The following is a 15122-nucleotide window of genomic DNA, read 5'->3' as shown; positions in this document are numbered from 1 at the left end:
TTGATAAGTGCCCACATGTAAGACCGACTGAGGGTAATGTTTACCTTGCACGGCAGCTGGATTCTCGCGATATTACTCAAGAATCACTCAAGAAACACGGGTTAACAAATAACCCAAAAATCTGTCTTGTCAGGCTTTAAGTAAAAGCTTTGTGTCTGAACTACGAGCGGACCAAAACCAGTCAGCATCATTTGAGGAGCTACTGGCAGCTACAGGTGTGCTCAATCGATAAGTACACAACATAACAACGATTGCTGTTAGTCGCGTGGTGTAAACACATTATAATGGGGCCGTAAACTGTGTCATAACCCTAGACAGTTAAAGAAATTGACTAACAAATCCCATGGTTCTGGACAGAGACCAGTGATGAAAAATAAAAGCCCTTTTCCGGTGATGGCTACTGCGCCGCCTCCAACTGAGCTTGACGACGCAGATGTGATGTGACCAACCTGTCTGAAAAGTGTAAATCTTCTGGTAGCTGTGCCAAGAGAAATCTCAATGATTCCCAATCAGCAGTAACGGAGAGGGTAGGTATATGTAAGGAGATAATGTAGGCACAGGCTAATTACCTCTAACTAAAATGCTAGTTAACATTAGTAATTAAACCTAAATAGCTGATGTAAGTCAAACCTGTCTGCACGCTTTTCCTGACAATACAGAGATTTGTTGACTATGCAACGGTACGTCATGCGGTTATGACGTTAGCCTATTTTTACAAAAACATCTGCTACGGAGCCATAACGTGAGCTACAAAATAACAGAGACTTTTATACATATTCGTGTTTCTTTAGAAATAAAAAAAGACATGTAGAGTCTTGAAAAGCTTCAGATGTAAAGTTATTCACTGTCAAAGTGGCGTAAAAATGAATGGTAGTCAATGGGATGCTAACTGCAGGTGATGGCTTCATAGCATTAAAATGGCGCCATGGAAGCTATGCCTAGAGAGGAGAGGCTTACCCCCTTGGTCACAACTGGCTTAATATATCCATGGCGGGGAGGAGAAATGGCCCGGCCATGGATGTATTATGGGTCAGACACAGCTCAAAAGAGACGTTCTCGGAGCTGCGTGGAGCGAGGAGAGACAGTTCGGCCCAGCGGCATCGGACCACTAGACCCAGCATGCAGTAGGCTCACTCTCTGTAACAGAAGCACCATAAAAACACGGTGGGACCAGCAAGCCAGCTAGCCGACTTGCTAGTTGGCTAGCGTTAGCTTGCTAACTCTGCTGTCCCCCTCGCCACATTGTTCACAGAAAATGAGATGGACAAAGTCGCTCATCTGGAAATAGCAATGTGCTTTGTGTGGATGAAGCATTAGGTTGTTAAATAAAACTCACTAAGCAACTGGCTCTCTGCCTCATAGTGTTACTACTCCACTGCTCGTTGGTCTGTGTACTGTAGAACCTCAGCTCTGAGGCTTGCAGGAAATCCGTTTTTTACCAAAGTTTATACGTTACCTTGGCAATGGTACAAAATTAAGTGCTGCTCTGACCATTCTGCTACGTTGATTTGAATGGAAATGGCCTTTCTATCCATTTCAGTTCTATGGTAATTACCAATTCTGCAAAACACTAAGATAACACTTTTCTGAACTGAACAGAACTGAACTGAACTGTTGTCACTCACCTATAATATCAGGTCCTTTGGCATTGAGTCTGAGAAAGCGGCTTCCTATTGGCATGTCCAGCACTTTCTTGATAGCTGCAGGCAGACACAAGGTTGGAAAGGTTTCATTTTAACATACAAGACAATACAAAATATATAGAGACAGGGGGCAAATAAAAGAAAAACCTGCACAGCCGCCTTAAGAATCAAACACCTTTCGCACGGGAGATTTTGGAGCATGTTAGACAGCATTCTCCTTCTACTCCAAGAATCCGAAATAGGGAATTCATGGTAATTTGGGAAGAATGGCCCCCCATCCCTCCAGTTAAGTTGGCTTTACTAACATTAAAACTGTTACAAATTGGCCGTGGTGAGCTTATATTGAATATGTTGTAAATTCGTGACTTCCTGTTGGCTGAGACTACTGTCACAGTGGAATAGCAGGTTTGGACCTAAAATGCAGACTGGTAAGACGAGGAGTCAAAACATTAAAGATAATAGTCTGAGTATTTTCAGCATGTGTCTGTTTAGGTGTGCTCTGGATCTGGATTTGTGAGGACCATGTGTTCAATCTGCTGTCCCCCCTTTGCACAAAGAGGGAAACTGCCAATTTTAGACACTAAATTCTACAAGTCTACAAGAACATGTTTCACAAGTTATTTAGCAGACTATTTAACTTCACTGTAGTGGGAAAGTATTTTTCTATTTTGACTAATCATATATTGAAAAAAGAGAAACCAAAACTTCCTCAGGGTGTGTGGGGTTTGACTGTAGTGGGAGTTCACCTCGGTGACTCAGTCTGTGATAGCAATATTTCACCATTCCCTCTGAGGACTTCGTACATCTGGAAATGTTAGAACTATTAAAAGCACTCCCAGACTAATTCTAACAATGTAATGCTGTGAGAAATATCCCCCAAATCAGCAGTCTCAGATCTCCTGGGCTTGATGTGTCAGGGCCTTTAAGTGCTCTCATTATGCTTTATTGGCTTGGGGGGGTCCAGTGACTTTGCTAGTGTGTCACTTAAATAGGAGAAAATAACTATTTTTTTGTACTTGCCTCTCAACAATTCCTACTGGCATCAGAATTGTAGCTGACCGATCACAGTCCTTGCTGTCTTTTTGTTGTCCCAATGTCTTTCTTTGTAGTTTTCATTTAACTCAGTCTGTCCCCAAAGACCTCTCACTTTCCCCAGGCTCATGTATTTCCTAGGAACTCTTTGGACCTGCCATTCCTCATTCATCCACCTGCCAGTCACCTAACTCTCTCATTCACTTGCTCATCTGTTCCCACTTTTATTACACTGTATTGTGTGAACAGTTAACTAAATTTAAATTTGATGTGCCGTTTTCACTTACTGGGTGCTAGTGATTCACAAAATCAGAGGCTATTGAGAGCGCTGTGGAGATAGGTCTGGCAATTTGAGACTATTGATTTCCATTATTGCTCCTGCCTTGCTCTTCAGCCTCTGAAACTTGCTACCTGAACCCTGCAACCTGTACCCGCCTGCCCGCTATTCTGCCTGACATACATACATGATTCTCAACATAACCCCTTTGGATAACTTTGCCTGGTCCGACTGGTCCTGGTTTACGCCCAGTCTTGTGGTTACATTTAGGAGAAGACCATGCTTTAGATTTAAGCTAGATGGCCTACGTTAACTTTAATTGGAACATATTTTTTGTGTGTGAGTACTTATTTGTTAAAGCTTCAAAAAGTCTTTATAAGCAGCATGTTATGCAGCTTTAAAGTGGAAATCCAAATCAATAACTTTAATTTTTAAGTTTCTAGGTGCTTTCCTATGTATTTAGTCCTTCAACTGTTTGAGAGAGAAAGCACAGCTCATGTTTAATTTGAACTGAAGTCCCTTTATTAAAGAAACATCTAATTCACTGTCCAACTAACCAGGCCCGGAGCTAGACAAAGGCCTTCTAGGCCCATGCCCAGGGCCCATTTGCTGCTAGGGGGCTAGTTTAAAAAATGTGGTAACACTTTATTTTGAAATGCTTGTAATAAGCAGTAATTCACATTATTAAGACACTTTTAAGGCCTTATAAGTTGCTTATAAACATAAATAAGTCCATACAAGTGTTAATTAAAGAACAGTTAATATTTCCAAGTTAAGACTTTATCTAAACATGTATAGTTTTATATACTATTATTATTATTGTTGTTATTATTATTATTGCTTTAATAAAAACTACAGTAAAACAAAAAAACTGCAATTATTGAAAAATGTGTTTCTTGTTCCATGTGTCAGCTAGCCATAACTGTTACACTGCCTTTTCTGTGATGCTTTCAGGTGCAGTAAAGTGTTAAAAAACAGAAAAATTAAAAAGAAGAGAGAAAACAACAGAGAGGCTTTACACAAGTTTCTCTCGGGCCCTTCTAAATAAGCTTAAATTAGATGCATTAAAATACCTAAATAATTATTTTAGCATAATAGTCATGTGGCAGTTATACGTAATCTTGTTTATTCACCAAATAGCAAAGTATTCATTTGGAGGGGGCCCGAAAAAAGCACTATGCCAAGTGGAATATTTCCATTTAATCCGGCTGCGCTCCTAGCTTGTTGTTCCGGCCCTTTGCTGATTGAAGGGGACCACCACACTCCAGTCACTGGCATCCCTAAATTTGCCTGCTTTACAACTGCGCAGCAGCCCTGATCAACCCTGCAGACCTAAATAACATACACATGTGTGCTGTTAAACGTCGGTAAGGCTTACTAACTAGTCAATCATGTGACTCTTGTTAGGTCACGCTCACAGCATACACATACAGCACACCGCTTAACTATTGGAAGTATTTACTGCTGTGGAAGGATTTCTGTTTTCCAGAAAAGAAAAAAAAAAAAACTTCCTGACTCTTCACACTAGAAGTGTTTCTCCCTCTGTGGTTAAGCGAGGAGGTGTAGTAACGAGGCGAGACCTTTATAGGCAAATGCAGTGTTAATTCTATTTTCCACATTTTATGAGAGTTACTTTTCCCTTCTGGCAACAAATGAGCGCTGAGCTCAAACAATTAAGCTGCCCTGGCTGCCAGTCACAGAGCTTTGCCCCCTAACATAATTATGCTTTGGAAACTGCATCTGCAATTTCCAGAATTTATGGGAGCAATGAAATAAATTTTAGCAGCAGCCATTTTCATTTTTTTTTTCTGAACTCAAAAATGAAGATTAAATGCACAGCCGGGCAAGGACCTTCAAAAATAAATAAGGTAAATGAAATAGAGATAAACAGTTATGAGCTCATTTTACACAAGTGTGCTGGACCAGTTAACTGAAGCTTTAGGGAATACTGTAGCCAATTCATATAACAAATGCAATCATAAATAGTATAATGGGTGGGGAGGAACACATTTGATACTTTGGGTGTCTGATGGTGAAGAAACTCAGTGACAAATGTAAGCATAAGTGGTTGTGATTGGTTTATACACTTTCCTCTTGTGGGACATTAAAGCTGAGGGCAAAGCAGAGAGGACACAAGAGACTGAAACTTGACAACGGAAAGGTAAACGTACAGATGAATGTGACAGGTAGAGTGTCACTAACCAGAGGACACTTCTACACTTTCAATATAACTGCGGATTTACAGGTTACCCATTGGCCGCTGACTAGTCTCGCATTGCCGGACGTTCCTCTACAGCTCTGCAGAGAAAGGTCTGGCCAGTCTACACAGCATTCCGGGATTGGGAGAAATCACAAGAAATGTGCTCTGGTTTATTGGAATATCTTTAAACCAATCACAATCGTCTTGGGCGGTGCTATGCGCTGGATGGAGCAACGGTGCCTCTGCAAAGGAACTGGTTTTGTTGGAACATGTGTTGGTTCAAAAGTTGTTTTAGTTGTGCAACGGAAAACTCGGCACAAGTCTCACTAAAGGCCACTGCACAGTGCCAACCAGTCTCAGAAACCCACAGTACTTATTCACATTTCACAAAGTAAAAGGGGTCTTTAATTTTTGTTAGAGAGACGGATCAGTGACCCCCTTTCTACATATATTGTATAAAATTGAGTTGCATATTAAACTAGGCCTACAATAACGTGTAGGTGGGCCTAAAGCCTACGCACCATTTTGTATGGAGCCCTATAACACAAACTTATCAAAATGATAAGTAAAACGTTGTGTGTTCATAAGACTGTGACACTGTCATCAGTATGACATGGCATCTGTCATGAACATGAAGGAGTCATTTTGAGTGTTCATGACTGTAGATATTTGGTTATTTGGTAAATGACACTTTTAATGCAAAATTAGAATTGTCCGAGATGTCTTTGTAATGACAACTTGACTTTAGTGAAGCCAACAATCTCTGTGTCATGAGAACTTGACATAAAGAAAGACAGTACATCCTGTCAATGTCTTTGTAATGACAAATTGACATTAACCTAGACAACCTAACCTGTCATAAACATGTCATGACAGGCCCTCTTATCAAAATTGAATAAACTACTTAGCTTTATATGTTAAAATTACCTTAAAATGTAATTAAAAGGTGGTTTTACATTTGCTTTCTTGAGAGCATTATAATTGTGTCATGAATTTTTGTCCTTGACCTCAAGTGAAACAATTAGAACTTGTCTTGAAGTTTGATTTCATCATTGAATACTAATTTGACCGTGTCATGATTAATCTCCATAACCTTAATGCGGCATCATGGTGATTTACAGAATTTTGAACAGCTAATGTTAGCTCTAGGCTAATGTTTCTTGATGCTAAAACAAGCTTACAGCAGCTTTCTAAAGTAACCACTAACTGTAGTTAGTTGCCGTTAGTTAGTGAATTCAGTTAGCTGTACAGCTGTTAATTTGGCTGACTCAGCCCAGGACTGCTAGTCTAGCCGTGGTCCCAGACATCAAAAGCTCTTTTAACGGCTAATGCTGAGCAAATGTGATGGTGCAGACATGTCCCGCCCTACTCTGCCTCTGATTGGACAACCCTGGTGTTCTTACCCTAACCAATCACACTCCTAATGCCTAAACCTAACCAATCAAACCAATGGGTAGGGAGGGACTTGTTGCGTCACAGATATTGATACAGTAGCCAAAGTAGCCAGCTCTGAATGTGTGTTAATCTGAGTCAACATATACATTTAAAAAAAAAGGAAAGGAAAAAAACTAAAAGAAGGTAGGGCGGTGACAGTAGCTCAGTCAGTAGGGAGTTGGGTTGGGAACTGGAGGGTTTCTGGTTCAAGTCCACATATGGACCAAAGTACACAGTGTGGACTGGTAGCTGATCTCCAAAAGGCCTCAAATTACAGATAAGACATAATATATGACACCTAAAGTTAGATTTCATATCCTTCATTTACACTTTCAAAATAACAGAAAATTAAAAAGTAGCATCTGCAAAAGTTTGGGCACGATGCAGAGTTAATACCTTGTACCCCCCCCCCCCCCCCCCCCCCCCCCCCCCCCCCCCCCCCCCAGAACTTATTCCCACAATGCATCAGGCTTGTTTATATGTTCATTTGCAAACTTCCAGTGCTGATTTTTGTGGTGAGGACGTAGAAGAGGTTTTCTTCTGATGACTCTTCCATGAAGACCATATCTGTACAAGGATCTCTTTATAGTGGAATGGTGTAGCACAACTCCAGTGTCTGCCAGGTCTTTCTGGATGGATCGTGCAGTCAAACTTGGGTTTGGAGTTGCTTTTCTCCCAATCCTGCAAGCTGTTCTGTCTGATATTTTTCTTGTTCTTCCAGATCTTGCTTTAACTTCCACTGTTCCTGATGGCGTCCATTTCTTAATTACATTGCAAACAGAGGATATTGGCATCTGAAAATTCTTTGCTATCTTCTTATAGCCTTCTCCTGCTTTGTGGGGGTCAACTATTTTCAGTTTCAGTTTTCTAGACAACTGCTTAGAAGAACCCATGGTGCTGATTGTTGGGGCAAGGTCAGATGAGTCTGGGCATTTAAAACCTTAAGATTGACATCACCTGGTCTTTCCAGATGATGATTGAGAACAATCCATGACGCTGTCAGGTCTCAGCTTTCCAAAGGGGGCAGTGCATGCTAGAAACACTGCAGGGTGCCCAAACTTTAGCAGATGCCATTTTTTTGTTTTCTGTTATTTTGAAAGTGTAAATGATGGAAATAAAATCTAAGCTTTTGTGACATATTATATAAAGTCTCATCTGTCATTTGATGCCTTTTGGAGATTTTTTCCATCTTTTCTTGGCTTCTTTATGCATATTAATAAAAAAATTTAACTGGGGTGCCCAAACTTTCAAAGCCGACGGTATAGGTACTGAGCATGTGTTTGTATTTCAGGCCAGTGTGTAATGTGTGTAATAACAACAGAGGGGATTAATAAAAGTATAATAAAAGTATACATATATTTACTGCAAGGCAGTTTTGGGACAATATAAATCCTTCTGCCATGCTAGCGCTTTAGCTAGCCTCCGAGACTTACAGAGGCTATGGGCTGAGTCAGCTAATTGGACAGCTATAGTTAGCAATAAGTCCAAAACTGAAATAAATCACTTAGGTACTGCATTCACAATCAAATTACAATATACTATGTATGTATGTATAAGTGTATATACTATATATACAGTATATATATGTATATGTGTGTGTTTATATAGTGCCAATATGTTGATTAACCCCTTAGAACTTGGGGAAAGCAGAGTCCTGGGAACATTTAAACAAAATTTCACCCCAGTGGAAATTGCATTTTCATATTTCCAATATTGTAAAGCTATTAGTTGTGCTGCTGGAGCCTCCAGTTCTATCAAGCAGTGAAAGTTAAAAAGAAGAAGGGAACAGATAGTAAACCAATCTTCTATTCCAAATTGAGAGACATATGCAGCAGTGTATTTGCTTTTCACATAAAGACTTTTATTCACAGCAAAAAATGCTGAGAAAAGAACATTAAGTGTTTACAAATTTATTGGTTGGCCGGTTTGTTCATCTATCAATAGTCAAGAAAACTCCAACAAGCAATGAATACTGATTTCCCTGTCAGCAGTTTTGCCGGTAATCTTTAGTGACAGGCTGAATGATCGATGCTGAGCCAGGTTTGTTGATCTAAAACTAAGATAGAAACTGATTAAAACTCATTTCCAATCACACATTTTCAGCTTGGCTCATCCTTTCATGCACATTGCTTTTGAGATTTAATCAACTCTAAGCCAAAAGAATTGGGTGTTACATTTTATGAAAACCTGTGAGAGTCATTGAAAAAAAGTCATTGATAGGTGAATGGTGTAGCTCCATCTGCTAGTGGGTGGGTTTCTGTAGCCAGATGGCATTTTTAATAGTCCAGCCTTCATAAATAAATGCTGGAGGCAATAAGAGAAGAGCAGGCCAAAGCTCAAATGGCTCCTGGAGGCCTGATGCCAATTCAGCAAGGACCGACACATAGCCAAGACAGGTGAGGAGCCAAAGTCTCAGCAGACCAATATCCAGCTTTACTATGTACCTCCCATAGCCACCCTGGCTGTATCTCATGGCCCTTAATAGATAGCTCCTCGACTTCTTGTTTCGATCTATTTATGCAACAACAAACCAACCCTGAAGACCACTGCAATCGGTATGGACTCCACATTAACTCCACTTCATTAGATGATTTAAATTGCATGACCCTAACCTTAATGTCAACTGTGTGTTTTCATTTTCTTTTAAGATTTTATTTAGCAGCTCGTTTGCCGCGCTGTAAGATGACAAGTATAAAGAGCGACAACGGATGTGAGTAGTATGAGAGACCAACAATCTTGTTCTTGTCCCACGAGTCACTGAAACGTACATTTCATAACCCCACCCACCATGTTTCCTAAACATAACTGACCCGTTCTTTTGCCACATGTCAGTTAACCATATAGGCCGACCCAGAGCGTTATAAAGTAACGCCACCAAGGGCGTTTAGATAGGACGCTAAAGGAGACTTTATGGGTAATTTACTAATGCCAAAGGCATTTACCAAGCGTTGCTTGTTGACACGCTGGGAGTGAAAATGTGTTGCAACTTCCATAGAGAACTTATAAATTACATGCGTTTTGTGTGCAAAAAATCTTCATTTGCAAAGTAACTAAACGTGTCAGATATGTAGTGGAGTAAAAAGTTGAATATTTCTCTCTGAAATGTAGCGGAGTAGAAGAAGAAAGTGGCATGAAAAGAAAAGATTCAAGTAAAGTACACGTACCTCAACAGTTGGACTTAAGAACAGTACTGGAGTAAATGTATTAGTTACACTCCACTATTGCTGCCTGTTAAAAGAATGTTTTTTCAAACTAAATGCTGGGGGGGGAATTGTCGGAATTGATGGATCTTAGAAAATGGTAGTGTGGTCCAGACCTACTCTGTAAAGTGTCCTGAGATAATTGTAATTATGATTTATGATCTATGAATAAAATTCAATTAGAGAGGTCTACAGTCATGCAACCGGATGAAGGTGTGAGCTGAGGTCATGTTCATATAATAGTCATATATTTTTTTAAATGACCTACAAAGCACATGGGATTTTCGGAGGACTGAATGAGGAAGGACATGCCAACATTTAGAGCAGGGAAAGGGCTGTAAGGGTATTTTAGATTTAAAGTCTGGTGTGTTTAGTTTTAAGGATTAGCTTGGTAAACATGAGGCTTAGAAGTGGACCTAGATCAGGCCCCCCCCCCTTCTCCTCCTCAATAGCTACAAACTCAGAAATGGCACGTCCTAAGGAAAGCTCATTGTAGAACTGGCTCTAGTGGCTGTAATTCTGCAACAAGGCTGAATTTCGGGAAAGAGACTTCAGATACAGTATTAGGGGACCACTAAGGTCTATATAAAGGAGACCTCAGATACAGTATTAGGGGACCACTACGGTCTATATAAAAGAGACTTCAGATACAGTATTAGGGGACCACTAAGGTCTATATAAAAGAGACTTCAGATACAGTATTAGGGGATCACTAAGGTCTATATAAAAGACACTTCAGACACAGTATTAGGGGATCACTAAGGTCTACATAAAAGAGACGTCAGATACAGTATTAGGGGACCACTAAGGTCTATATAAAAGAGACTCCAGATACAGTATTAGAGGATCACTAAGGTTTACATAAAAGAGACTTCAGATACAGTATTAGCGGACCACTAAGGTCTATATAATAGAGACTTCAGATACAGTATTAGGGGACCGCTGCAGTCTATATAAAAGAGACTTAAGATACAGTATTAGGGGACCACTACGGTCTATTTAAAAGAGACTTCAGATACAGTATTAGGGGATCACTAAGGTCTATATAAAAGAGACTTCAGATACAGTATTAGGGACCACTAAGGTCTATATAAAAGAGACTTCAGATACAGTATTAGGGGACCACTAAGGTCTACATAAAAGAGACGTCAGATACAGTTTTAGGGGACCCCTAAGGTCCACATAAAAGCATCCAAAGACCACTATGTCATGGTTTGACTGAAAGAGAGACAGAGCAGGAACCCCTACTACATTTAAATTATAAAATTAAGTTTCGTATATAAACTGTGCCTGCAATTACATGTAGAGCGGCCTAAAGCTTTATACATACCTTTGTAGCGCGTAAAATACTAAGCTAATAAAATAATACTTGTTGGCATGATTTTATAAATACTGTTTTTTTATTAAACATACATGTCTTTAGGATTAATTATCTCTGTGTCACGTTAGTGACTACATTACCTATAGGCCAGTTACCCTATCATCAATGTTTTGTGATGTGTTGCTACTAATATGTCGGATTCAAGCAATTTTGAAAAAAACTTAACTTAAACTTAACTTTAAAATGAATGGTGATTCATGGTGAATGGATTCTGAGAACCTCCTAGGGTTCCCCTACCCCTGTTGAAGATCTCTGATCCAGAGTGAATGCAGACATGTGTACCATATGTGAGTTGGACAGAGATGGGGGTTTCATCACCTACATTGTTCTGGGGTAAGGTGGTGTAGGGCCTGTCCTCTAACCAGCCGGCATGTGGAGCCGTCGCCGCCGCAGACACCACAGTTATCCTCCCTGGCACCACTGGCCAGCTGGCGATCACAGCCCACGTCCTGCACATCACAGATAAACAGAAGGAGATACATGGGGCTGAGTGGATCACAGATACACAGAGAGAGAGAGAGAGAGAGAGAGAGAGAGAGAGAAAGAGATGGGTCCGAGTGGATGACAGAGAGATATATTGGTCTAAACAGATCACATATACACAAAGAGAGATGTCTGAGCAGATCACATACACACAAAGAGAGATATATGGGGCCAAGCAGATCACATTTATACAAAGAGATATACTGGGCTAAGCAGATCACATATACACAAAGGGAGATACAGTGGGGCTCAAAAGTGTGGGCTCCCCAGGTAAAAATTTGTATTAATGTGCATAAAGAAGCCAAGAAATTATGGAAAAATATCTAAAAGGCATCAAATGACAGATCAGAACGCCAAGGGTGATGGACATCTGGCGGAATTGTGACCAAAAATATGACATATAACATTGTCAATATAGACTAGGAACAGCTGGACTGAATAATTAACCATTTAATCTATTAATTTAAACCATACATTAATCAAAAATGGGAATAACCAGTTAAAACCGGCACACATTGTGGAAGCTTTAAATTGTAGGAACAAGAGTTTGACTGCATGCTTTGTGGAGGAATGGCGACCTATCAAGCTGTTTCCCTCCCTGTAATCTTCCTCCCACAGCATGCTCCATGTTAAAATTCAAAAACGAACAACAAAACAAAAGACTTTATAATCAGTTTAATCTCAGTATTTCATTTCAGGTTATAGATACTTGTTCACAGCAACACCAAGGCATGACAGATGACATAAAGATCCCAGCATTACTGTGCAGGCAGTGTTCCCAAAATCTCCACGAGATGCAATTGTTACAAAGGTGGCATCAGATTTACATAAGACTTACTGGGTTTCAAAAACAACTGCATAGTTCTCAACAATTTAATTAAACATTTAGAAGAAATGATTTGTAATTGATTCACAGCATGTGTTTTTTCTCCTGCACAAAACAATGACGATGCCACAGCAAAGACTATGCAGACAGAACCAAATGGTTGCGATGGCCAAATGAAGCTTTTCTCTTTATTTCCTAGTAGATGGCGCTCTTGGTTTTAAGAGAAAGGCCTCAGGCATTGCAATTCAACTAATTGTTGAACAGAGAGCGCCATCTCAGACACTGACAAATAAAGACATTGGTTCACAAAGCGTCATTCGGCCATCACTACCAAATGGTCATAGTTACCACCACGTTTTTTTTTTACCATTGAATTGCCTCACTAGTATTGAGTATTGTTGAGTTTAAAAAAAGTTAAAACGTCTGAAAGAGCCAGGTTAGAAAGTTATGCATACATCTGTCCCCACCTCTTTTTCTCTGACTGTAAAGAACCACAGGTCAAGTCTGGCATTTAACATATGGAAAGGGGTTTCCTGCTATGCAACAAAAGGTGGTCTTCTGTCCCCTGTCCCCTGGGGTCTTCGTCTAGGTTGAGAGAATACAATGTTGATTGGACTGTGTTGATGGCAGAGTTTCACATTTACACGACAGACCCCTTTGTTCTGTAACCAAACGCGACCCCCAAAGGTGCAGAAGGCCGGTTCTCATTGGACAGCAAAGACATACAACATGTTGTCATGACAATTGCGGACCAATGAGTAGGGATTTGAAAATAGCAGGTGAAAACACCTTGGGGAACCGCCCCAAGGTGCAGGACATAAATGAGAGTGTTTTAGGAATTTTCAGGACTGGTTTCACGTGACTCCATCATGGGGGAAGCATGGGTCCAGTCCGCTGTCAGCTGCAGTGTTGTTATGTTTGTTTGTGTCTTATTGTCTTTGTCTTATCATCTTCATCACTGCTGTTGCATTAAACCTATTCTTAATTCTCAATTTGACCCTCTGGCTCCTTTTCCTCAGAGATCCGAACAAACGCGAAGTTAGTTATGAATTCTTACAGTATCTAAATAACGCAATATTTTGACCCGTCAGTGTTGTTTTTCAGATAACAGCAGTGACCAGTGCTAGTCGGTACTAGTTAGCGTCTGTTAGCTCACAGGGCTCGAGCGCGAGTAATATTTTTCCTATAGGCCACACCAGTGCATCTAACGTCCTCGCATCAGCTGCAATGTTGTTTATATTGATATGGTTTAATTTTGCGTTACATGACCCATTTCTTTTGTAAAGCCGTGCCTGTGTTGGATCTCTCCTCTACTTTCTCTCCTCTTCCTCTGCGCAGCCCCGCCACACAGCGGGGCCTCTCCACACTTCTGACATTTGTCCACAGTTTTAATTGTTACTAAAACAGCTGTATATTGTTAAGCATGAGAGGGCAAACCTGTATTTCCGCTGGTAAACTATCTTCCATCGTAGCGGCCACGGCGAAAAACACAGAAGAAGTTATTGAATGCACTAACTTCAGTTGGTAGAGTAATAGCGTGCGAGACGGAGCCCGCTGGACCTTTCTCAGAGATACGTTAAAAAAAAAGTAATCCTAGTCTATTTATTTTAGATGGCTAAATTTCATTTACATATGTCGCAGCTGTATGTATATACAACATACAACTTCAGCATAAGAAGAATGTAGCGTAATATGGGTGTGAAAGCAGTTATAAACAGCCTATGTGACAATAAAATAGGTTATGGTTAAAATCAAATAATCCTGATAATGATCGTGATTATCATTTTGGCCATAATCGTTCAGCCTTATTATGAACACAATGTGCAAAAATTGTTATTCCAATCGTTCAAACCTGTCGTTTTTTTAGACACATTCAAACGCCATTTTTGAACAGGTTTGAAAGCTCTTATTTGTATTGGATTGATCAAATGAGATGAAAAATGACAGAAGCATTGCATGTGGCTTGTACAGTCATTTGTTTGTTTTGGCCGAACAGCACATCAGAAATATTGGCTGATAGCTCACTGTCGGCCCAACTAGAACCGACGGCCGACGGTCGCCTTTGTGTTTCAGGGCTTACGTTGTAGGAGCTGAAAAATAATTTAAAAGATTTGAGACGTAATGTTGGAAGTCATTTCTCTTTTATACAGTTGGTATTGAAAAAATAATGTTTAGGAATCAGTATTGAGTTATGGTGCTGGTTTCAGTACCGGAATTGAAATTTTTAATTGATACATAGCCCTAGTTGCCATACCATAGTCTCACATTGCCAGACTTGTTGCGAAGGGTGCGGCCTCCACCTTGCCCCCCCCCCCCCCTCCCCCTCTCCTTCTCAAAGCTACAGACTCAGAAATGTAGATACTAATTGAAGGCTCATTGTGGGACTGGCTCTAGTGGTGGAAATTCTGCACTAGGGCTGAATTTTGTACTTCAGACTTCAGATATAGTATTAGGGGACCACTAAGTTCTATATAAAAGATACTTCAGATACAGTATTAGGGGACCCCTAAAGTCTATATAAAAGAGACTTCAGATGCAGTATTAGGGGACCCCTAAAGTCTATATAAAAGAGACTTCAGATACAGTATTAGGGGATCACTAAGGTCTATATAAAAGCATCCAAAGAGCACCATGTCATGGGACCTT

At 40.2% G+C, this 15122-nt stretch overlaps 1 protein-coding gene across 2 annotated transcripts in view; it reads right to left on the bottom strand.

Annotated features, from left to right (window-relative positions):
• The window catches only part of adamtsl3 (ADAMTS-like 3), a 211393-nt gene that overhangs the window by 63815 nt on the left and 132456 nt on the right, over positions 1-15122 (bottom strand). For both annotated transcript variants that reach the window (XM_034867570.1, XM_034867580.1), the window contains exons 7-8: positions 11490-11616; positions 1626-1700 (exon numbers count right to left, since the gene is read on the bottom strand). In XM_034867570.1, the coding sequence (XP_034723461.1) occupies positions 1626-1700; positions 11490-11616 (202 nt within the window). The remainder of the gene's footprint in view (positions 1-1625; positions 1701-11489; positions 11617-15122) is intronic.

Source organism: Etheostoma cragini, chromosome 1, assembly GCF_013103735.1.
Source record: "Etheostoma cragini isolate CJK2018 chromosome 1, CSU_Ecrag_1.0, whole genome shotgun sequence".
NCBI classification, from domain to species: Eukaryota; Metazoa; Chordata; class Actinopteri; order Perciformes; family Percidae; genus Etheostoma; species Etheostoma cragini.
The sequence above is the reverse complement of the archived record's forward strand: the minus strand, read 5'-3'. Positions and strand labels throughout refer to the sequence as shown.